The following is a 25,815-nucleotide window of genomic DNA, read 5'->3' on the forward strand; positions in this document are numbered from 1 at the left end:
GGGAGGGAGGGAGGGAGGGAGGGAGGGAGGGAGAGAAAAAAATGACAGAATTAGTGGAGAAAAGTGATGGTGGAATTGAACCCACAGATGTCTGTTACTGGGATAAAAGAATTCTATCAGTGTGAGAACATCACTGATGATTATGTAATTTAAGGTGTTTAAGTGGGTTGAATTGTAATGATATTAATTATATGAACACAGTGCTCAGAGCACAGATAAGAGCAACTCGTCAACATCATCAGGAAATGTCAGAAAACTAAATAATATGCGAAAAGTAGCTTTAAAATATTTTAAAGTATGATTGTATCTAAAGATACTCGTCAGGTAATCTTCTTTGAAACTGCTAATTTCTCCTTTTTCTTATAACAACTATTCCAAATTCTATTTCTCTCTTCCCTAGGTATTTGAATTTTTTAATAGTTAGCTTTCTTTTTCAAATTGTTCCCTCTGAAATAACTCCTCTGAAGTCACACCCAAAGATTCTAAATAAGAATTGGCAAGAGAAATCCTAATTGTCTCCGTTGGAACAATCTCTGATTTCAAAAAATAAACAGAGGTAATGGTCTGGTCCGTTAAAAGCGCTTTTATTTCTTGAGTGACACCTCTTCATTCTTTCATCCCCAGGACCTGTCATGCTAAGGACAAGCACTCTCCAAAGCACTGAGAAGGGAGTAGACAACAGGACCTGAAAGTAAACAACGCCATTAGCAACGGTGGCAGGTGTCCTGAAGCAAACCACCAGGCAGATGGCAGTGGATTATAGCACGGAATCCACGCTGGATGGGAGTCAAGACAGAGGTTCAATGTCCAATCCCAGAAAGAGAAGAGGTAGCCAGCCAATGCCTGAGGACCAGCAAGCGCATCAGGCAGGGGAGGGAGACCACGAAGGGCACTAACCATGTAGCCAAAAGCAGCCGCCCCCCATGTTGCTGGATGGAGCAGTGGGCAGAGAGAGCAGACACATTACAAACCGGAAGCCATCAGTTCACCAGACGGCTGATGCTCACACACGCTTCACCGAAGATGTGCCCTTCCCCTAACTTTCCCACAGGTCTGGTATTCTTCTCTTCTAGACTTTTCTTTACCATCTCAAAATCCCACTCTTTGGGAAACATTCATTCCCTGATCCCCCAGAAGGAGGAACACTCTAACACTTACTTCTTATTCAGTGCCCCACCTGGCCACTGCCCCCACACTCCAGAACCTAACATACCTCACTAACCAGCCTCTTAGCAGACCGGTAGCACAGGGCTGTCCTAAGCGGGTAAGCAGGTAGCCCGCTGTGCTTACGTTTCCAAGCAGCCCATCTCAAAACAGAGCCAGCAGAGCTTAAATAACTCAGGAAGAAAACAATCCAGGGGAGAAATGGACAAGTGAAACGGATAAAGATGTTCTTGGTGGAGTCTTAGTGTCACGCTTCAGCCCCTTTGCCCATTTTTTGTTTGGGGGACGGGAAGACAGATCCCTACCCCAACATGATTTCCACACAACAGACACTTCTGGGTAAACTTTCAAACTCAAAGGAAGATGCAAATACTTTTTTGTTTCTTGTTTTTACCATCAGTATACTAGACGCCGAGACTAATCCCTCCACACATAAAACTGACAGGGAGTAAGTAGCAGACCAAAAGACAGAAAGTCTGGTCGACACACTGAATCCGGGTTCCAAAACATCTTGAGTAACAAGCACTGTCAAATCCTCCCTCTGAAACTGACACATTTCCAAACAACATTACAGGAATGTTTGTTTGAAACACTGCTCGGTCGTCCAAAAACCAAAATCATTTAGAATCTGTCCCTCAATATTTTTTAAACCACTTTTTGTCTGACTGAATCGTGCCTTGGTTTACTGTGTGTGAAAGAAAAAGTCTAAGAAACTGCACCATTCTGGGAGAGTCTCCTTTACCTGCCTGTGACTCTCGGCTGGCTCCATCTGTGGCCTCGGGTGTCACTTCCATTTCTCCTTGGCTCAGCCCGGCTTCCAAATGTGGTTTCAATTCCCAAGCCAGCAGTACATGTTCTGTGAAGTCGGGAAGATATGCACTCCCCTCGGCTGGAGACCTTGCTTTGATGGAGTCCAAATTGAAAAAGCAGGGCCAGAGTATATGGGAGTGAGGAGAGATGAGTCCCTCCCCAACTGCCCAGACCAGATTGGTCACATTCCTGCCTCTGAGCAGAGCCCAATCCTGGTGTGCACCTCAGAGCCTCCGCCAGGCATGGAGCCTGTCGCCTTAAAAACCCAGACGTGTGACAGCCCTTATCTGCCCAGACCAGCAAAGCTTGCATTTCTACAAACACCACAGCTCTAATGGTTCAGCAAACAGAAAGCACCGGCACCTCTCCCTTCCTGCCACCTTAGCTTTCCCCGTACATTCAAGGCTAACCTGACTGAGCAAAAATATTAAGTAACTTGAGAAAAAATACAAACACTTTTTCCCAAGTTTCTAACTCCTGCGAGAGAGGTTGTTAAAAAATTTGCAATCCATTCTTTCTCTCACCTTTTTTTTTTAATTTTTGCAATTAATTTTTTAGCCCTTGGTAATTCATATGAATCCCTGAAGCTTTTAGGAATCCATCTCCGAAAGCACTAAATAATACATGCTCTCAAACTGAAAGGTAAAGGATGTCTGTTCCATCAGGATGAGCAATACTACAGAGCAAAACGCCAACTGCAGCTGTCTGTTCATCTCAGCACACAGCCCTGGGCTTCCTTCATCCACAATAGCTGGCTTCGTGCAGGTGTCCTATGGCTCGGCTCTGCCAGTCCAGGCCCCGCACAAACCCAGCCACCCTGAAGACACCCTAGACATGAGGATTCCTTTAAGCAGGCCTTTCCTCACCTCCACAGCCCATCCCAGACCCCTCATGATCTGTCCTTACAGCACTGCAGAACATTTTATCACCTAGGCAACTAAGCAACTCTCTGTATATTCCACAGCCAGTCTAATACCAGTTTCTTCTACTACTGGGCACACTGAAGAGTCTAGACACCACGCTGGTTGGATTCACCAATCTGTTGCTCAGGCCTGGTAGAGTGGACAAGGAGCACTCCGCGAAGACTCTCCTCCATTGAAAGGTCTTCAATAACATTGGGGGGCCATGACCAGACTCTGAACAAACCAGCATGGACTAGGTATTGTCATCTTTATCCTGGGTTATGGCCTGGTAGAAGATCCCTGAATTCAGACACATGAAAGGATCCGATAGTCTCATTAACTTCTAACAGGAATTGGCATCTCCTTCCATCGTGAAGCAAGATCACAAAACATACTACCAACACTGTCTTTGAAGGCGTCACCTCAGAAATGATACACGGAGCTGGAAGACAGCTCAGGAAGCTAAGGTGCTTGCCACCACAGCTGATAACCGCTGCCGGATCCCCAGAACACTCTCTGTCTGTCTCTGTTTCTGTCTCTGTCTCTCTCTCTCTATCTCTGTCTCTGTCTGTCTCTGTCTGTCTCTCTCTCTATCTCTGTCTCTGTCTGTCTGTCTCTCTCTGTCTCTCTCTCTATCTCTGTCTCTGTCTGTCTCTCTCTCTCTCTCTCTCTCACACACACACACACACACACACACACACACACACATTTTCACATCACCTCACGGCTGTCTCAGGTACTTGTTTGGTCCCGGAAAGAGTGGCAGGAAGGACAATTAGAGTTTGCAGTTAAATGTGCAAGCCCAGCACAAACACCATTTAGTATGGGCTTTTGAAGTATTTCGATAAATGAGTGTCAATATAAATGGCTTCTTTTACAGTGTATGACTTTTATTTTGTGCATTTAAAATCATTTGTCTGGCTTCCCACAACTACTAAAATGCTGAAAGGGTAAGTGGGGGGAAAAAAAAAAAGAAAAAAAAACTAAAAACCCTAACCACCATCCTGAGCGACGAACACCGGAGGCACCAAGAAACACTTGCATTTTGGTTTCAGTGGGCTGACCATATTGTCACTCACCCTGAGAAGCAAAAAGGATTCCCTAAGAACAATACAGTTCTGAGCCATGAAGACTATAGGTTCAAAAGGAGATTGCCAGACCCGCACGCCATGTATTTCTTTTGCTTCCCAGGTCATCTTCTCCACTCCAGCTTTCCAACTGGGGGTTTCCCTTCCTTATTAGCTGTGATGACTCTGTGGACATCTGCACAAGTCGGCCGGGTACAGCAGAGACTTCAGCAGCACCTGACCAAGGGATGTTGGAATCAGCCAATAACTAGTGCCTACAGCATGTCAATAAGAGCACTGATGATAATGCAGAAGCCGGCCCTGGATGGAGTTTGAGAACCATGGACACCATCTAGGGTATGGGCTCACAGAGGAAAGGCTCATAGAGCACCCCAAAATCAGATTTTGCTACGTCTCCTTGGTGGCCATCGGGCCCTGGATGCATACATAATCTGTGATGTTTCAAAAAGAGATCGAAGTACATTGTTTCTGTAACACGAGGTTTAACACAGGTTCCGGCCAATCCGCTCAGTGCCTCCCATTCCATTTACCAACTCCCTCAGTCACTCAGACCAAAGAGAAAATAACAGGAGGGAAGTGATCCCTACATCCCCTTCCATCTTTTCCTCGCCTAGTATCCCTGTCTCTGATACTTAAACTCCAAGACTAGCGTGATCAACCTGTTTTAATATGCAGGTGTCTCAATATCTTCCAGAATATTCACAGCTCTACACCAGCCTCACACTGTAGACAGAACCTAAAAGCCTTTGAAAAGTATGAAGACCCCAGTACCAATATCTGTAAACTGATAAACCCAGCAGACCACCATCACAGCAGATGAGATTTGGGGGAACTGAGCATCCAGGTGCTCAGAGATGCCGAGGGAATGGAGAGTCTGGAACCCTAGCCATCCGAGTTGAACTTCTTAAGAAACTCATTTCTTCTTCCTTAACAGATTTCTCGGTGACAGAGCAAAGGAAAAGGACTACTAGGTCCCTTTGAGCATCTTATAGCTCTAAAATGCCACCGTGTTCTGTGATAATACAACATAGCGGGGGGGGGGGGGGGATGAGCTGGTCCCTCCCGTCGTCTTTCATCTCGACAATGGTATGGGGTCTGTGTCCACACGACACACACTCACAGTTACATCTGACCTGGGAGAGGAACCGTCAAAGGGCTCTGAAGCTTGAAAACCCTGCAACGAGACCATCTCAGAACTCTCCCGTCCTACAGCTGTGCAGCGCCACTAGGCAACCAAATACCGCAAGTTAAATAGCTAGTGGAACATTCCACCATCACTGACAATACAAAAAACAGCACGTGGGTGTCAGGCGAGAAGAGAAACTCGCCTCAAGAAAACCCACACACAGCTCACGGACTCCGGGCCCACAGCTAGGAAGCCTACATGGAACCAACCTAGGCATGGGTTCCATTGACGACAGAGAACAAGAACAAGAAAGGCATGGTTCTCATGACCTCGGATCCCGAAGGATGGCCATTTTCTCTTTTGTTTGTTTGATTTTTTTTCTTTGTTTGGCTGTTTTGTTGTTGTTTTGTGTATTTGTTTCTCTTTTTGGCACACAGCCTCACGCTGGAGCCAGGCCAGCCTCACTCTTGTTGGTAATCTTCCTGCTTCAGCATCCTAAGGGATGCAATTACACCTAGACAAATATACTAGACAAAGCCATGAATCACAACAGCTGTTAGCTGTCGATTGCTGTCTTCATGATTACAGGGAATTGGGAACTTGATTGCAATATTTACGAAATGAGTCCACAGAAAGAGAAATTTTCACAGCAATGTGGAGGTGCTTTTCCTCTATTTCACATGTGAAGTTATACTCTACTCATTGTTCTTCGATAGAGCCAAATTACAGCCGTATTTCAGAACCTCAACACAGAGGCACCTTAGGTACATAAAACCATAAATTGCATTAAAATTCCATCAAAATTTTAGTACAATTGATCCCTGAAAATGTAAACCTACGAACTCAAAGCTCATCTGTATTTACTAAATAACCTCTAACGGTATCGACAAGAGGAAGAGGAGGAGGGGAAAACCAGCCAAGGCAGGTTCTATATATCCAGTGCTTGGCTGTCTGTGATGACTCCTAGCCCAAAAAACAGCTCGTTTATGACTTTTTCAAAGAGAAGTTATTTCCTGTCTTAGCTAAATAGAGACTTGCATGTTTCTGACAGTCACAGACTTACAGGGAATAATTTCTCCAAGACCAATTTTTGGACCAGAAAGCACTTTAAAGCTAGCTCCCAGCATGCCGCCACAAACCCAGGGACACTGTCTGTGGCTGTCTGAGGGTGGGACATCTCAAGTGGATGAAAAAAGGGACTTGCAACATGAAATTGTAGTTGTTCCCAAAATTACTCTTAGAAATTCACAGACAGCCAGTTTGATGAAGCCTCTTAGACACTCAGCGAAGCCCATAAAAGACATTTTGTACTTATGTTTAATATACTCCCAAAAAAGATACTAAAGAGTAGAAATAAAAATTGATGTGATGGTCTTTATTTTCTATGTTAATAACTCTAAGGGAGCTTAAGAAAAAAATTATGGATGTTTCTTCCTTCTGCTTTGGACACACAGTCAGTCATACTGTGTAGTACAAAGCAACTTCTAATTCACAGCTCTCCTGTCTTAGACTCATCAGTTCTGGGATTGCAGGCATGCGCCACCACTCCAAGGCACACTAACAGTTCCTAGACACCCAAGTGTTTTCCCTTGCCACTAGTGTCGGTTGCAATCTATTGCTATAACAATGTACCGGCAATAATTTAATGAAAAAATGATCCATCTAGGCTTCTTGTTTTAGAAGTTGCCATTCATGGTCTACTGTTCCGATCCTCTGATGCCTATGATGAGATAGGACACCGTGGCATGGCACACAGGCAGAGCCAAAGCCAGGCAGTTCACGGTGGCCAGGAAGCAAAAATTGGAGAGGAAGGAATCCCAGCATCTCCTACAAGGGCAGCCTCTCCACCTTGCTGACCTGTTCCCTCACCTCCTAGAGCATGAAATCACATACAAATGTCACCGTGTAGATGCCTGATCCTCGGGCACATTCTCACCGACTTATAATGTACGTCATAACAACTAGCAAAATAACCAATTATAATTAATCATATAATTAATAGTAATAACCACTTGCAGTCCCGCGATTATTGTTACTTATAACACTCCACGATCTGAAAGCTAAGTCCACTTTCACTCAACATGACATCATAACCTAACCTGGATTCGGTGATGTCCCATTGTTCCCCAACGACAGCTTGCAGAAAGTGAAAAGCAAATGGTGGAAAGAGCAGCCAGAAGAGGGCCCCAGACCTGGTTCAGGGGGTAAAGCAAGGCTGACAACTGAAGCCAGATCACTGAAATGTATGTGCAAAAGCCAGACGTGGTGGTGCACATCTTTATTCCCATCGTTCTGACAACTGAAATGGGGACATAAAGGGCAGACATCTGGAAGTTCATAGACTCAGAAGCTGTCCATCTTGTTATCTGAGAGAGGGTCTCTCCCTGGGATTTGGGGCCTGACTATCAGGCTGGGGACAATAGCTGACCAGAAAGCTTCAAGGACCCCACCAGTCTCCCCCAGAGCTAGGTTTACAAGTGTGCACCACCCCACCTAGCTTTTTATGTGGATATGGGAATCAAACCCAGACCCTTAAATTTTTATTTTAAATAAGCTAGAGAGAAAAAGTTTGAGTGGTTATACACAATGATTCAAATAAACCTTATGGCATAATAAAATTCCCTAAAACAACAAGCCAAGATTCCTGATTTACAGAGTTGATCGTGGAGACCAGCAGCAGAAGGATGCTCACCAGACAACACATCTCATAGAATGACATCCCAGGACCAAGCAAAGGTCTCAGAGCACAATCTGAATCCATAGCTGCTGGAGTCTCTGACAAATACAACAGGCCTGAACCCCGGTATGGTGGATTGTCTTGCGGAATAACCTTATTGTACATGTGAAGATTTATCACTCTGATTGGTTTAAGAAAAAGCTGGATGGCTTGACAAGATCTGGGGGGGGCAGAGAGAACATTGGGAAGAAGAAGGCAGAGTGGCCAGCAGAACACGGGGGAAGCAGGGAAGCGGCATGGGCAGTACAGAGTAAAGGTGATAAAGACACAAAGCAGAAAGTAGATTAATACAAATGTTAATTTAAGTTGTAAGAGCTAGTTAGAAACAAGCATAAGCTATCGGTTGAGTTTTCATAATTAATAAGAGATCTCCACATGATGATTAGGGAGCAGGCAGGTGGAACAGAAAAAGCCACCTACAGGCGTGAAAAGGAATGATCCCCATAGGCTCATATGCTTAAATTCTTGATCTATAGGGAGTGACACTATTAGGTGTGGCCTTGTAGGAGGAAGTGTGTCACTGTGGAAGCAGGCTTTGAGCTGGTATACGCTCAAGCTCAAGCTACACCCAGTGTGGGACACAGTCACTCCCTGCTGCCTGTGAATCAAGATGTAGAACACTCAGCTCCTTCCCCAGCACCATGTCTGCCTGTATGCCACCATGTTCCACCATGATGATAATGGACTGAACCTCTGAAACTGTAAGCCAGCCCCAATTAAACAGTTTCCTTTTATAAGAGTTGCTTTGGTCATGGTGTCTCTTCACAGCAACAGAAATCGTAATCCACTTAGTGCGGCCAGCAATAGCATGTGTAAGAGAAAAAGACAGACCCATGGCTCAATAGCCCGATGGACAGGCACACCACGAGAAGAATGAAATCCACTTACATTGAAAAAGCAAGTTAGAGTAGTGATGGAATTTTACTTTAATTCAAAAGATGTTTCCTAGGTCTTGGTCTTCTACTCAGGACAGGGCACAAATGAATTAAATAAACAACACTTGGCTTCTTGGTAAGGGACCCGAAGGAGGGACATCTGGAGGAAGAAGATTCGTGGAAGAACTACACTACGTTTCACCAATGATGGTGCCATCAGGGGAGCTCAAAACAGTTGCCACCTATTTCCAGTGAATAGTACAAGGTGGTCTGTCGTTCGTATGTTTGTTTGTTTAGTAAGAAAAGCAGAGTACCTAAGCCAAAAGTGAAACTCTGAAAAGAAATTCCAGCAGGACAGTCAGAGAGTAACAGTCTCAGTTACACAGAGAAATCCTGTCTCAGAAAACCAAAAAATTAAAAAGAGAGAGAGAGAGAGAGAGAGAGAGAGAGAGAGAGAGAGAAACAAATGGTATCTGCCTGCATCTTGCTTATTCTGTGCTGCAAATGAGAGTTCTATTAACATCAATGTTATCAGGGTTGAAGAAATGGCTTCCTCCATCACTCTTTGTCCCGTGTATGAGGTGCAGGGGAAACAGAATCTTTTGGGTCAGGAGCTGAAAACAAAGCTCTTCCATGTTGACAAGCAGTTTGGAAAATTGATGGACAGCGTCAGTCTTGTAACTGATTGTTTTCTTTATGGCTCTGCCCAACGGGACAGGTTGAGACAAATTTATATCCCAAGTTTAACAAGGCAACAGATAGAATATCATCTATGAAGCAGACAAGATTTAGGTAAAGCCAGATATGGTGGCGGCACGTGCCTTTACACATTCAAAGCCAACCTGGTCTACATTGTGAGTTCTGGGCCATAGCTACTTCAGGAGATTCAGACTCAAAAGTAAACATACATACATATATATGTGCATGTGTGCATCATATATATGCAAATATATGTGTAACTATATATGTGTATATAAAATACAAACATATTTTTATATGTGATAGACATGTGCAGGGGGTGCACGCTCATATTTTAAGTAGACGATATTCTTTGACCTTAGCTTGGTGATTAGATCCTTATTTCTTTCCTCTGAATTTTTGTTGGGTTTTGCATTGTGTTCAAGATCATTGAGAATGTGAAGAGGTGACAAACCCCTGAAAAACTTACTACCTGAGGCACACCCTTGTCTGTAAACACAAACAACTGCATCCTCCTACAGAATTACCAAGGGAGTAAATGAGACAACATGTCTGCAAAGGCTCAGCTCCTGCCCTAGCTCTCTACCTCCCTTTGCTTTTTTTAGGAAATATTTTCCACATCTAAAATAAATTTCCCTCCCATGCTCTGAGTTCACCAAGCAATCAATCAGTTCCCACGCTGCTAGCTCATATGCTGTAAATAACTGGCTGAAGTTTTCAAAGTTAATGTATGTCCAGATACTTCCCATAAGAAGCAATGACTTTGGCTAGGACTGCTAGATTCATACATCTCCCAAGTAAAAGATTAACAGACTGTGTTTAATTTTCACTGAAAGTAATGTAAATGAAGATGCAACTAACAAAGAAACTCACAAACTATTAGACTTACCCTTCTAATTCCCTAGACTTTCTTTGAACATAGATGCATAGCATAGCCCAACTCACATGGAGATCACTAAGATGCGGCTATACGGGGTCAGTAAGTGCCACGAGGTCCCAAGTATATCTAAAGAGGAACCAATAGACCAATAATCTTCTTCTTGTTCTTGTTGTTGTTGTTGTTGTTGTTCTTATTCTCTTCCTCTTTCTCCTCCTCCTCTTCCTTCTCCTTCTCTGTATCTTTTTTATCTTTTCTTTTAAATCAATGCTGGGGATAGAATTCAGAGCCTCATGCATGCTCTACTGGGCAAAGCTGTACCATCACCAAGCTACACTCTCAGCCTCCTTCACCGTGTGTGTGTGTGTGTGTGTGTGTGTGTGTGTGTGTGTGTGTGTTATTTGTACACATCTGTATGCCTACACTTGCCCGTGCTGTATGTATGCAGCACCCAGAGAAAGCTATCAGAAAGAAGTCTTCTCCATTCCTCGCCACCTTACTTTTTGAGAGAGGGTGTCCCACTGAACCTAAGGCTCACCATTTTAGCTACCAGGCTCCTCCTGCTGGATCTGCTGCCCTCCAATACTGGAGTTACAGGCACACGGGCTGCCTTAGTTTAGTTTCTGTTGTTGTGACAAACAGCATGACCAAAAGTCACTTGGAGAGAAAAAGGTTTTCTCCATCTTACAGGTTACAGTCCATCATCCAGAGAAGCCAAGCCAGGAGCCTGAGCAAAATCATAGCGGAATACTGCCTATTGGCTTGCTTCCTCTGACTTGATCAATTGGCTTTGTTATACAGCCCACACCCACCTACCAAGGGATGGCACTGTCCTCTATATCAATTACCAATCAAGATGGTGCCCTCAAGAGCTAGAATGATGGCTGAGTGGTTAAGGGCACTCGCTGTTCTTCCAGAATACCCAAGTATGGTTCTCAGCACCCACGTGGCCAACCACACTCATCAGTTACTTTAGTTCCAGGGGATCCAGTGCCCTCTTCTGGCCTCCAAGAACACTGCATGTGGTGGTGCACTTGCATACATGTACACACACCATTCATATAAAATAAAAATACATAAATCTTTTTTATTATCATTATGTATACAGTGTTCTCCCTGCATGTATGCCTGCAGGCCAGAAGAGAGCATCAGATTTCATTATAGATGGTTGTAAACCACCATGTGGTAGCCTGGAATTGAACTTAGGACCTCTGGAAGAGCAGCAGCCAGTGCTCTTAATAGCTGAGCCATCTCTCCAGCCCCCCCAAATACATAAATCTTTTTTTTAAAAAAAATGTTTCTAAAAGAAATAAGGGAGAAAGAAAGAGGGAGAGAGAAAATGCCTCCCCACAGACACGCACACAGGACAATTTGATGGAGGCAGTCCCCAGATGAGACTCTTTCTTCCCAGGTGTATCAAGTTGATAACCAAAATTAGCTATTACGTAGGTTGGCCTAGCTTTTATGAGGGTCCTGGAGATTTAAACTCAAGTACTCTTGTTTTTATGGAACGCAATTACCCAGTGAGCCATCTCCCCAGTCCCCTCCCTTCTCTCTGCCCCACCCTTCTCTCGCTTCTTCATGGATCTGAGAAGAAAGTGAAGGACTACATGGGAAAAATGAATCCTGAAATACCAAGAAGAGTCCTACTAGGCCAGCAATGGAGCCACTCTGAAATGATTACGAGCTCAGGGGGCCACTGCGTCCTCACCTGTCGAGTGGCAATCGCACAGCTGTTCTTCAGACTGTGGGTGACCCGAGGACTCTGGCATCCACAAGTGCTCTCTTTCCAGGCAGGTCCCTGCTGGTGCCGCGCTGTCTGAACTCATGCACAGGAGGCTGGCTCCTGCTGGATGGCTTCCTGCAGTGGCAGGCAAGACTGAGATCCAGCTGGCACAAAGGTGTGACTAAAAGGACGTGAGAATGCCTATGGTGCTGTCTCTCCTGCAAGGAAACCTTGTCCAAATGCCCACCCAAAGGGAATGGCTTGGCCTACTATTTTCTAAGACAAAGCCCTGCCAAGTGGGTGAGCAGATTAAGGACCACTGCCTTGTAAGAACAGAAATGCAAGTTTAGAGTTCGCCAGTCCTAGTTGGTGTCACAATCACAGTCAATGTCCAAGTCCTCCTCCCTTCCACCCACACCCAGTCCAAAACCCAAGTCCCCTCTTGCCTGCATTCTCACAAGCACGGCCCACACTGCTCTGAAGACTGCCACAGCTTCCTGACCTATTGCACGGCCAAGCCTCAAGAAGTGGCCACAAAGAGCAGCCACAAGGCAAAATGAGGAAGATGGACAGAGAGGCCAAGGACCTGCTTCTCGTCCTATTTTTCCTCCAGAAACAATCTCAACATGGATGGTGACATTTGAAGGCCCTTCCCAGCTGCAATCGAACGTGAAGCAGCCTTTCCACAAAGAGGGCTCACTTTCCAAAGTCTCCAGTGAGGAAATCAGCAACTGTTGATCACACAGCAAAACGCAGGGAAGATGTGTCAATGTGAGGGCACTTGCCTAGTATATGGGAGATCCTAGGTTTGAGCCACCGCCACCAAAAGAACTAAGGAAAGTCAATTTAAACATAATTTCACAAAGCAAGGTAAAACAGCATGGTTTTCCCAAGTGAGGCTTGGTAAGCTACTGAACCTCAGATTCCTTACCTGTTTGGGGATTTTGTTTTGTTTAAGGGGAAGGGATAAAATGATAATAAAATATATCCCTTCTGGGTCTGCTGGGCATGCTCCAAATGAAACGTGTGTAAAACTGCCTAAGAAAATGGTCACCGTAACAGATGCCCTCGCACATTTCGAGTGATAGGCCTAATTTTAAGAGACGGCCCCAATCTTCTCCAGGACTCATTAGGAAATACACAGCACAGGTACTGTCTGAAATAGAGGAGAAAAGCCAATTCTAAAATAGACTTAATTCCAAGGACGTTATATTAAGGGTACCAGTGATCAAACCCAGGGCCTTACACATGCTAGACAAGCACTCTATCACCCAGCTGCACCCCTAATCCCAGTTTCAAGAGTTTTGGAAAGGAATTCAGAGTAGATACCATGGCCCCAAGTGGCAAGAGGTATCAGCTCCTTGGCCAAGCAAGCAGAGTTACCAGGCTAGACTTCCATCAACACTGAAGACTTGCTGTCAGGAAATCAGTCATCTTTGAGCGCAACAGTGGCTCAAGCCTGCAATAGGATATGTGTCCTGGTCTCTTCCAGACAGTTACTGCGAGGGCGTAGGAGGGGAGAACCACCAGGCTACTCAGAGAGGGAAGGCAGATGTCTGATATGGTGCAGGATTTCCCTCGCTCTCCCCGGACCGGAGCCCTCAGGCACATTCTTAGGACTTAGGTAGCAGCTTTTCATTTCTAGATTTTTCAGAGTGAATCTAGGGTTCACTCCCAGGACTGGCTCCCTCTGGTCTGGGCAGACTGCCATTGAATCACAAGGGCCACTCAAATGTTTTGCTGTTTTTGTCTTAAGCTGTTGAAAACCCTAAGCTAAATAAGTGAATATTTGCCAGTCTCCTTCCATGTCCCTTCCTCCCTGTGCCTCTATTAAAATGACACTCCATTTAATTTCAAAGTTATGCTACTCTGGATGGATAAATAAATAATATGCATACTATAAATAAGTATGAATATTAATGAAATGAAAACATTAGGAAAGTGATTCGATTTGAGAACTGACGTGATAATTTTCTCTGTAAGACAAGAAAGAACCCTTGCCCTAAACCCTGTGTGTTAGAGGCCCTCGTTCAGCTCCCTTCTTCCTCTTCTGGCCCCATAAAAAAATCTCAGAATCCAGGAGACCCACGTACCCAGGTCCACGCACACAAACCCACGCATCTCCTTCTACAGCATGGACTTGAGCTCCACAGTCTCTGCTCAAATGAGCCCTGTGCTTGCTGGTCAAGGCTGAATCAGGCCAGTGTTTTCAAGTGGGTCAAGGCTGATTTTTATTAGGTTTTGTTGCTGCTGTTGCTTGCTTGTTTGTTTCATTTTGCTCTGTTTTAGACAGGCCTTACTAGGTAGACGTGGCTGACCTGACAGTCGCAGAAATCCTCCTGCCTCTGGAAACTCAAAGGTGTGCACCACCACGCCAGCCTGACAGGTGGGTTAAGGACAGAGAACATGGAAGTTGAAACATATAAACACAGATGGGTGCGAAGCCCCTGCCAGTATAGAACTGAGCCCCATGGGAGGGCAAATCTCAAAGCTTACAAGCTGGACTCCAGAGCCAGCTCTCCCGCTGCCATGCTCAGACGCATGAACTGTACTTTCATCAAGACTAGCTCACTAACTTGCCATGCAAGTAGATTCGTTATTTTCCATTCTCCCCTTCTTTCTGAGCATCAAAAACCAAACTGCCTCCTGCAACACCATTTTTAACTCAGCACATGGCTCTCTCACCACACACACCACATTCCTCAACCTCGCTTGCAGATAATGAAGCCACGTGAGTAAGCTGTGGTCATTGAGACACCACCATTGAGACAGCCACTGAGTCCTCGTATCCTTTCAAAAAGGAAACGACTTCTTTCTTTTCAATTTTCCCTTCTTCACTTTTCACTGGATAGAGTTGAAGCGCAGGAGATCAAGAAAAAGCCCTGGGGCTGGAGAGATGGCTCAGCAGTCAAGAGCACTTACCTAAGGCCAGCAATGTTAGTGCTTGCCTTTAATTCCAGCAGAGGCAGAGGCAGGCAGATCTCTGAGTTCCAGAGCAGCCTGGTCTACAGAGAGAGTTCCAAGACAGCCAAGGCTACACAGAGAAACCCTGTCTCGAGAAAAAAAAAAAAAGTACTTACCATTCTTCAGGAGGAATCGAGTTCAGTTCCCAGCACCCATATTGGATGGCTCACAACCACCTGTAACTCCAGTACCAAGGATCCAAGCCCCTCTTCTGGGCACACACGTGGTGCACAGAAACTCACATAGGCACACATACATATACAACAAAAAATAAGTCAGTTACTTATTTTTTTTAATAAAATAAAGAAGGGACCATAACTCCCAAAAGAACCTACAGAGTACAGCCTTGTCTATACCCCACACCCACCAACTCTGAGATCCAGGTGAGAAAAATTAACTATAATATTATCAGAACCACTGAATTTTAAATCTTCTTTGTCACACGGCTTAAAAATCCCTCTACTTAGTGCATCTGCATATGATCTAAGTAAACTGTTTTTAAGTTAAATTTAGCAAGGGATATGGTAATATCAGACAATTCTAGTGATCACAGTCAAAAAAAAAAAGTACCATGCTTCATCAAGTGAAAAAGAAAGGGAAAAAAAAAAACAGTGGAGGAGAGACACTGTAAGATACATTCATCATTTCAAAAGTCCTTCCAGAAAAATGGATCAAGTAAATAACAGAAGAAAGAGATAAAAGAATTTCATATGCAAGTCAGCCAGAGCATTCAAAGTCCATAAAGTGAACGGAAAGTACTTAGTCTTCCCTAGATGGCCTAATTTCAAGGGATCGAAAACAAAAGGAGGGACCCGGAGTAGTGGAAACGGCCAAAATCCCACCACCTAGGGGGCAAAGGACAGAGATGCTGAGCTGGAGAGCTGTGTGAACTACATGGCAAGATCGCGGCTCAAAACAAAACAAGTGTAGACAAATTTAGACATATTTAAGAAATAAAAGCATGAGTTTAAAGGTTAAGTGGGCAAATGTCCTTGCTTTGCAAGTGTGAGGTCCTGAGTTCAAATCACATAAAAAGCCAGGCAAAGAGGCCAGGCTGGCAAGAGGTCTCAGAGGATGAGGGGACGTGTCACATGATGAGGCAAGTCTGAGGGCCTAAGTCTGACCCTCAGAACTTACATAAAGGTGAGAGAACCAATTCTATAATGTCGTCCTCTGACCTCCACAATGTACCACAGCATTCCACCAAAGCATGTGTGTGTGTGTGCACAAGCGTGTGTGTACACAAACACACAGACTTACATACACACAAGTAATAAATACAGTTTTAAAACTTCCTAATAACCCAGGCATGGCTGCATGTCCCTATAACCTCAAGGGTGAGGCAGACAGACAGACCCCAAGGATTTGGTGGTTATGCAGCTGAGAGTTCACTGAGAGACCCTGTCTCGAGGCAATAGAAGATACGGAAGAACCCAGCATCCTGTTCCAGCTTTGGAAAACACCAGGACAGACACACACAGGCTCAAATCCAATTGGTGACACAGTGATCCCCCCAGCGACAAGCAATGGTGAGATATACCGTTTTGTCACTGTGTGGTCCACAGCACAGCTGCTGGACACCATCTCCAGAGAGAACCTATCATTAAAAGCCGAGCTACCCTGGAGGTCTGAGAACAAGGAGCAATTCCAGGGAAGGGAACTTCAAATTGTTCTCCTGCAGCCCCAGGGTGAGAAATGGCCCCGGGAGGAGGTTTCAGAGAGCAGGAGGGCCCAATTCAGACAGGCTATAGGGTGAGACCAAGACTGGAAGGATGGTGGCTTTAACAGGGAAATGGTTGGGAAGAAAGGGCCTCCACCCTTCATGGACAGGAGCAGATCTCATCAACTGAGAATAACTCTGAAGTCTGATAGCTCTGAGCCTGAGGTCACAGGTGGGTCAGTCTCTGGAGCCAACTGTCTACTATCCGTTGTTGGAGAGCTCATGAACTATGCCTTTCCAGGGGTGGTACTTGGTTCAGCGGCATCCTTCAAGGGAGGTCTTCAGAGTACAAAGTCACGGGGCATCTGAGGAGAGTGACTTTCACCAGATGACCAAGCCTCAGTTCATCGTATTAGTGGACGTCTGTGTTATACGTATGATGCTTGATTCTACAGTGCCGGGCTCTGTCTTTCCTTTACTTGGAAACATATGACATGAGGTGACATAGGGCAAAGGAAGTCTCAACAAGGAAAGAGCTGAGTCCACATGAGGGCTTGATATGGAAACAATCCTTACATACAAGGAAGATTCTAGTCCACCAATCTGGAACCAGGATCCACTACTGCATTCGAAAAACAAGACAAGGACCTGGCTCAGCATTTGGAGTTCATGAGGTGATTTCCATTCCATGTTTGTCAAAAGTATGCAGTTAGCCAGGTGATGGTGGCGCACGCCTTTAATCCCAGCACTTGAAAGGCAGAGGCAGGAGGATCTCTGTGAGTTCAAGGCTAGTCTGGTCTACATAGCACGTTCCAGGACAGCCAGAGTTACACAGAGAAACCCGGTTCCAAAAAAAAAAAAAAGTATGTGTTCAACTTAGTTTTGCTATAAAAAATAATCACTAATAATGTACAATGAAGGAACCAAACACATGGGGGGAAAGTGCAAAGCTTTCAAGCTCTCGCAAATGGCTCCAGCTCTTCATTCTTTTCTGTGAACTTTAATTTTCTTTTTGGCTTTTGTGATGGACGCCCTTTTCTTTTCACTACTTTCAGGAGTATTTTTACATTATTACATATATTTGAAGAATTTCGTGTTTTTAATTTTTATCCTCCTATACATATTCACTACTTTTTGTTTATACTATTTTGGGGCAGTCTTTTTGACCTTCCCTTCGTCCCTTCTTTTTCTCTATCTTGTCACACTTCCTCCTGTTCTGTTGGCCTCTAGGCTATACTGAAGTGGTATGATTACTTGACCACACTGCGTTTTTTATTTCTTACTCTTACATCTAACCGATTGTTTATCTGAACTTTCCTTCTACTGGGTTTTTATTTCTTACTCTTACATCTAACCAATTGTTTATTGAACTTTTTTTCTACCTTTTCTACTTTTCTTTATTGTTTCAAGTCTTTTCTTGCTCTTTTCCCCTCTCCCTCATAATATCTTCCACTGCGCGTCTTAAGTGTTTACAGTACTTGAAGGCTCCACCAGGAGACTCTTAGAGCTGATAAACACAGTGAAGCCACAGAACATGGAAACAACACGTTCAGGAGCTTTTCAATATCCCAGTAACTAACTTGCACACACACAAAATAAACAGATGTTTTAAAAACAATTTTTTTAAGTACCTAGGAAGGCTAGAGCAATAACTCAGTCAATAAAGTACTTACCTTGTATGCTTAAGACCCTTAGTTTAACCACCAAAAGGAGAGGGGAGGAGAAGGGGAAGCAAAGAAGGGGGAGGAAGAAAGAAGGGTGGGAGGCAGGAGAAGAGAGGAAGGATGAAATGAGGGAAGAGGAGGGGGAGAAGTAGGAGGAAAGCCAGGCATGGTAGCACACATTCATAATACCAGCAGAGTAATAATACCAAGGCAGAGACAGGCAGATCCCTGAAGCTCAATGGCCAGCTATCCTACTAACTGAGATCCTAGCCAGTGAGAGGATTTATCTCCAAAAACACAGAAGGACAGCACCCTAAGAACAACCTCTGAGTTTGTTCTCTGGCCTCAACAAACAGAAGACAAGGCAAAATGCTCGTGAATTGGCAGGATTAATACTGAAAAAAAATATGGCTATATTAGTGAAAGCTATCTTGAGATACAATATAATCCCTGTCAAAGTTTAAATAACATTCTTTACATAGAAACATTCTTTACATAGAAAAAGCAATCCTAAAATTCATATAGATGCACATAAGACCACAAATAGCCGAAGCAATCTTAAAGTACAGTACTGGAGGCATTACAATATCTTTTTTTTGGGGGGTTTGAGGCGTTGAGGCAGAGTTTCTCTGTAGCTTTGGAGCCTATCCTGGAACTAGCTCTTGTAGACCAAGTTGGCATCAAATTCACAGAGGTCCGATTGTCTCTGCCTCCCGAGTGCTGGGATTAAAGGCATGCGCTGCCACCACCCGGCTAGGCATTGCAATACTTCATCTCAAATTCTACCATGTAGAATAGAAAAACAGACACATAGATCATCAGAACAGAATAGAAGGCCAAGAACAAACCCGACAGCCACTGTCGCCTCATCCTGGACAATGCTGTCAAAAACACACAGTGGTAAAAATTAAAAATTGGTGCCAGTAGAACTGGACATCTCTATAGGGAAGAATAAAACTAGATCCCCCATTCTGAAAAAAACATGACTCAAAATGATCAAAGACTCAGTCAGCTAGGGAAAAAATGGCCATCATTTCTCTAAAAAGACATCTTCGGCTTTGTTTCTTTTATTTATTTATTTATTTATTTATTTATTTATTTATTTATTTATCTGTTTTTGGCCTTTTTAAAACAGTGTCTCACAGGCTTGCCTAGAACTCACTGTATAGACCAAGCTGGTCTTCAACTCACAGAGAACCACCTGCCTCTACCTCACAAATGCTGGGATTAAAAGCATGCATCACCACACCTGGCCAAACGGGCATCTTTATGCCAAATAAAAACTGAGTCAAATCTTAGACCAAAGGGCAATGTTGGAAAAGGAAGGATGGCTGGCCACCACTGGCATCCGTCCAGTGTACTGACTCAGCCCTCTCCCCATGTCTGGCTGCTGAAAAAAGCAACAGGGGAGCCATCATCGGCATCTGCGAACCACAGCCAAAGCCGCCTATAAAGCAAAGCAATCCGTATATAAAAATACTGTAGCGTTCACCTGTTTCAAGAATTACATATTTGTTCAAGAGAATAAAAAGGTCAATTTGTGTGTTCATTCGACATGTGTTTATGAGCATACAGTGGGTGGTAAGGGCTTCTTCACACCTCAGACCCAACTTGACAGGACTCCTTCCCTGCTGCGGTCTGCATTCTCACAATGCAGTCAGCATATGGGGCATCACTTCCAGAGTGCGACATGGCCACTGGCATGGGGAGCAAAGGAAGCAGAGTACCATGGTGGAAGATGTTGTACTAGGGAAGGTTTGGGGTTTTAACTGAGTAGACAGACAGGCAAGTCTCCAAAGATAAAGTTAGTCATGGAGATAGAAGAGCAAACAGGAAAAAAAAATCCATGAACTGGAGCTACCTGCTTATACAGTGGGCAGAAAAAATGAAGGGCAGGTGAAGCCCAAGAATCATGGGGCCCTGTAGATCACCTAAAGGTCTTTAGCTTTTATTAGAAATACAATGGGAGCTGGGCATGATGGTGCACACCTTTGATCTTGGCACTTGGGAAGCAGCAGCAGGCGGATCTCTGCGAGTTCAAGGCCAGCCTGGACTACAAATCAAGTTCCAGAACAGTTAGGGCTGTTACACAGATAAACCGTGACACACACTAGGAAAGAAGGAAGGAAGGGAAGGAGGGAGGGAGGGAGGGAGGGAGGGAGGGAGGGAGGGAGGGAGGGAGGGAGGAATGAAGGAAGACATACAATCGAGACTCACTATAGAGTTCTGTGGCATGGTCTATTTCTACTATGAAAAGGGTTAAGATTAGCTTTAGTGAGCTTTCCTATTAATTTTCCGTTATTAGATTACTTGAGACTGGACAATTTACAATGCATAAAGGTTTATATAAGTCACAGTTCAAAAGCCATATGAAAGAGTATGGCACTGGTATCTGCTGAGAGTGCGGTAATTGTTTGTTCCATCCTCCATGGAGGGCACTACATCATGAGACAGAACAGGCATGCCGGTGTGAATGCAGAAATACATTCCATCCCTGGGTGATGCATGAAGTCACACAAGGAAGAATCTACCTGTGAAGGCTGAATGTTCAAGCCCAAGCCACCTCCAAAGACCCCACCTCAAAAAACTGCCAATGCATGGATTCATTAAGTTTTCTACACATGAAATTTAGAGGACAATTCAAATTATAGTATGAGCAAAAGAGAGAAATAGGGTATAAGTTGATGCTATTGAGAGATAAAGTAAGATGGTAACTGAGAAATGACCCCTGGAGAAAGGACCCCTGGGTATTGCATCATGGAGATCTCAAGTGATTTAGTGGCCTGGTAGGGGTAACCCATGATCTGTGTGGTTCTAAGACAGAATGAAAAGATGGGAATTACAACAGTTGGTACATAAAGCTCTTCAGAAATCACTTCTGAAGCAGAGAAGGGTGGAGATAGCAGAAGACAGATAGGACCAGATGAAGGTCCATCAAGAGAAGAAGAAATCAAACCATGTTTGTATCCTGATGGAATCCACTGACGAGGAAATGGGAGGGATGAAGTAAAGAAGAGAATCATATTAAGTGAAAGAGATGAAGACCCCATTACAAAGTGGGCTAACCTCGGGTTTTGACTGGTCCTGCTTAAGGACAGATGAAGCATTGGAGAGAGGGATGGTGTGGGAACAAATGGAGTCCTCATCAGCAGCTGAGAGTCAGGATGAAAATGGTGGATGATTGAGGAGACAGTATGAAATAAGCCCCTGGGAGAGTGGGACAGGTATTTTAGTCAGGCAGCCTCAGGGTCCGTCCCCACTGGGATGATGAATGGCATTTGGACAGAGACCCAGGGTTCTGTGTTGTGATCCAACACCTTACACTGCATGGAAGTTCAACCAGGAAGAGGAAGAATTCAGTGTAACCAGGCACGGAGACTAACACAGTTGAGATGGAGCGGAAAAGACAAGGAGGAGTGTGCAAAGGAGGGATGCTGACGCTGGTGGGATCAACCGGTTGGCAGTGCTGCTGCGGTCAGAGATGGATGGAAATCAATGGTGTGTGGAACAGAAAATGAGATACTTAAAATTCAGGTGATGAAACTGTATGGTGCATGATGGTCAAGACCAGAATGTAACCATTGGAGTGAAATATAGATGGCCAGGAAGAGAACACATTGTTTGAAGGATTATGCATGTTTATATTGAAATTGGTAAAAGAGGACTAACTTTCAGAAGGCAACAGTGAGGCGGGATATAAAAGTCACTGACAGGGAGCATTGTCCTGATGCTGCGTTGTCAGGGTATTCCATGAGCAAGAGAGTAAAACTGAGAAGGGAGGAAGGGGCGTTTCAGCAACAGGCTTTGGCTATACTGCATAACCAGGAAACGTCAACTGGAAGACCCAGTCTAGATATGAAATGAGACGCAAGGACATGCTGTCTCACCTCCCCAGTGGCATGAGAAACTGGGAGGAATGAAACCGTGTGAAAGACCATAGGACGAGTAAGTCAATATTTTTATGAAGACATTCCCTTTGACATCAGAGAAAAAAATAAATAAAATATTTTTGATACCTGCTCTATAGAACCCGACACAGTACAAGTTTCATCAATTGAAACATAAATAACTAAAGCCTGAACCAGACTGTTAATTAGTAATTTATGTCTGATTATTTGCCACTTTTAGCAAAAGGGAGTGATTTGTCAACAAATAAAAATTCATTATATGCAAAACTGGGTCAAACAATATCACAAATTCTGTCCTTCAAACTTTGTGTCTGCTCACCCTAATCTGAGCAAGGCAGCAACTGGCTGGCTCTGGGGCGACCCAGGCTAAAGTAAAGCCCTGCACTTTAGCAGCAAGGACATGAGCCAAAGAATTCACGGCTGAGTACCGGACTGCCATTGTTTTTTATTTGATTGGTTTTGTTTGTTTTGGTTTTTCAAGACTCCATCAGAAAAGAGAGAAGTACCATGAACACAGAACCCTAATTACACCTTATGTCTTTCCATTTAAAACTTAACTTCTTGATGGATCATAGATCTCCTTGAAAAATATAATCAGCAATCAGAGAGATGGCCCAATGACTAAAGGCACATGGCACCCAGCCTGACAACCTGAGCTTGATCCCCCAGATCTACAAGTAGGAAAGAACTAAGCCCCAAAAGTTGCCTTTTCACCTCCACATTTGTAATATGGCATACATGTTTGCAAACACACACTAAATAAACAAGCAAAGTAATAAAACTATTTTTAAAAAAGAATATTTATCAGAACTGTGAATATTTTTCCCCAAAAAATATGCAAAAGCCAGAGTATTTTGTGTATATACATACATACATACATACATACATACATACATGCATATAGCAAGATAATGGTGTCACTTGCAGTTAATCCCAGAACTCAGGAGGCAGAGGCAGGACGATCTCTGAGTTCAAGACCAGCCTGGTCTACAGAGTGAGTTCTAGGACAACCAGGGCTACACAGAGAAACCCTGCCTCCAAACCATCACCTCCCCTCCCCCCCCAAAAAAAATAACTATATACTGCAAACATTTATTGCCAAGCTCTGCTCTCCTCAACCCTACAATTAACTTAACCACATATTTATGCATCTGTGTGTGTGTGTCTGTGTATGAGAAAGAGAGAAAGAGAGAGGGGGGAGAGAGGCTAGAGGTCACTGTCAAATGAAGAGAGAGTCTTCACGGATCCTACAGCTCACTGATTAGAGGAAGAACAACTGCTCATTGAGAATGGCCCCGACTGCAGCACAGGAGTCACAGATACACAAGCTACTCTGCCTAGCTTTCATCACAGATGGACATGCTATTGTCCCTAGCTTTTAAATGGGTACTAGGAATCTAAACTCTGGTCCTCATACTAAGCGAGCCATCTCCGCTGCCTAAGATTAACTACATTTTATCTGCAAAACAGCTTCCTCTGACCCTGGGGTCAGTAACACACTCGCAAACCTCTCAACTCCTCACCTTCCAGGGTCTTCCATCTCTCTGATGCTCATTCTATGGTCAATCTAAAACTTCAGAAAGTATGAAAGAAATAAAATAGGCAAAATTCTAGAAGAAGCTTCAAAAATGTTCTTTAAATTATGTACGTAGGTGTGTGTGTGCAAAGGGGTTTGTACACAGTAAGTGTAGTTGCTCTCAGAGACCAGAGGAGGACATCAGATCTCCTAGATAGACCTGGAGTTACAAATGGTTATGAGCCACCCCATGTGGGTGCTGGGGACAGAATTTGGGTCCTCTGTGAAGGCAGTGCATGCTATTAACTGGGAAGCCATCACTCTCCAGCTCCCTCAATAATATTATCAATGTGCTTCCCAGTTGGTGGAACCATTTGGGAAGGATTAGGAGGTGTGGTCTTGTTGATGGAGATTTGGCACTCAGGGAGGGTTTTAAGATTTCTAAAGCCCAGGTCATTCCCAATTAGTTCTTTCCTACTTTCCCTCCCATCCCATCACCCCCCAAAAAGAAGGGTTCAGCTAGACCTGCAGTATCATGCCTATCTGCTGCCATGCTCCCCAACATGATCCATAGTCAGAGACTCGAACCCTCTGGAACTGTGAGCCCCAGTAAACTCTTCCTTCTACGAGTTGCCTTTGTTGCCCTGTACGGGATCTAAGCACCTGACACATAGCAAGATCAAGGTGACAAAATGCTATCTATTTTGTCAACCCAAAGCCATAGGTATCTGCAGTACACGGTCCATAATGCCTACAAGAACTTTGGAAGGGGGTTCTCTGTTTTGCTTCGAAGTTAATGCACAATCCCTGTGATGGCAGTTCACACAGTCGACATTCAAGTTAACTGACGGATTAGAAGACTCTGGAAGATGGAACTTTCCATCCAACAAGATAGCAGCAGCCTCCTCCTGTTACCATTCCCGAATGCTCCCCAGCAGAGCACCACAGACAGAAGGCATCTGTTAGCTGGATAATTATGACTTCAGCGCATCCCAGCTTTATTGACTAAACTCCAGTGACCTTTCCACTGCTTAATTATTCCCTAAATGAAAGGTATTTTTCAACATCTGCTCTCGATTTATTTTTAATTTGCATTTACTTCATCGTCTCCGCTGAAGCTGACATTGGTAACAGAGGATGACATTATCTGAGGAGCATCACATTAAACGCCCCTAGTCTTCAATTAAAGTTGAACTGAAATAGTTTTCCAGGCTTTTTTTTTTTTTTGCCTACAGATTTTTCTTTCAATTGCCCAAGATGATTATTCTCACTTTAAAATGACATTAATGTTCTTTCTTTGCTATCTTTACAAAGAAAAGAACTCTTGCTCTATGTTGTATCAGTAAACTCCTCAATTTATCTGCTTTGTCCTAATGTTTATCCTGTCTTCTGGAATACAGACAGAAAAAAAAAGGATACAAATATCTGTCCTGACTGATTTTGTGTATCAACTTGACACAAGCTACAGTCATCAGAGAGGAAGGAGCCTCGGGTGAGGAAATGCCCTGATGAGATCCAGCTGTCAGGCATTTTCTCATTTGGTGATCACTGAGAGAAGGCCCAGCATATGGCGGGTAGTGCCATCCCTGGGCAGGTGCTTCTGGGTCCTATACTAAAGCAGGCTGAGCAGTCCAGTGAAAGCAAAGCAATAATCAGCTCCCCTCCGTGGTCTCTGCATCAGCTCCTGCCTCCTGGATCCTTCCCTTCAACAATGCTGAAGTGTGAGCCAAATAAACCCTTTCCTCCTCAACTTGCTCTTTGGTCATCACAGCAATAGAAACCCTAAGACAATACCACTGGAACTTAATTTAATTTAAAATTATGTATAAGCCAGGCCTGGTGGACAATTCCATGAGTTTAGCATCCAGGCGGTTGAAGCAGGAGGACCATGAATTTGAAGGCAGCCTAGACACATAGCAAGATCCCATTTCAGAAAACAGATATTAAAAAAAATGAAGGATAGAATCTGATCCCAAGAGTTCATGTAAAAAGGGACAGGCATGGTGGCTACCTGTAATCCCGGCACTCAGGACACAGAGAGAGAGGATGTCCAAGATGAACTGACTCACTAGACCAGCAAGAACTGGCAAATTTCAGGT

At 44.1% G+C, this 25,815-nt stretch overlaps 1 protein-coding gene across 5 annotated transcripts in view; it reads right to left on the bottom strand.

Moving 5' to 3' along the window:
* LOC126488637 (utrophin-like) overlaps positions 1–25,815 on the bottom strand; it is a 164,943-nt gene that overhangs the window by 114,826 nt on the left and 24,302 nt on the right. The window contains exon 1 of one of the 5 annotated variants that reach the window (XM_050122255.1): positions 1,907–2,072. The exons of the other annotated variants lie outside the window; for them this stretch is intronic. Coding sequence (XP_049978212.1) covers positions 1,907–1,958 — 52 coding nt within the window. The 5' untranslated portion in view covers positions 1,959–2,072. Of the gene's footprint in view, positions 1–1,906; positions 2,073–25,815 lie in introns of those variants that run through there. 5 annotated transcript variants of the gene reach the window in all.

The sequence above is a fragment of the Alexandromys fortis genome, unplaced genomic scaffold (assembly GCF_014885135.2).
Source record: "Alexandromys fortis isolate MF-2015 unplaced genomic scaffold, M_Fortis_MF-2015_v1.1 scaffold_215, whole genome shotgun sequence".
Classification (NCBI taxonomy): Eukaryota; Metazoa; Chordata; class Mammalia; order Rodentia; family Cricetidae; genus Alexandromys; species Alexandromys fortis.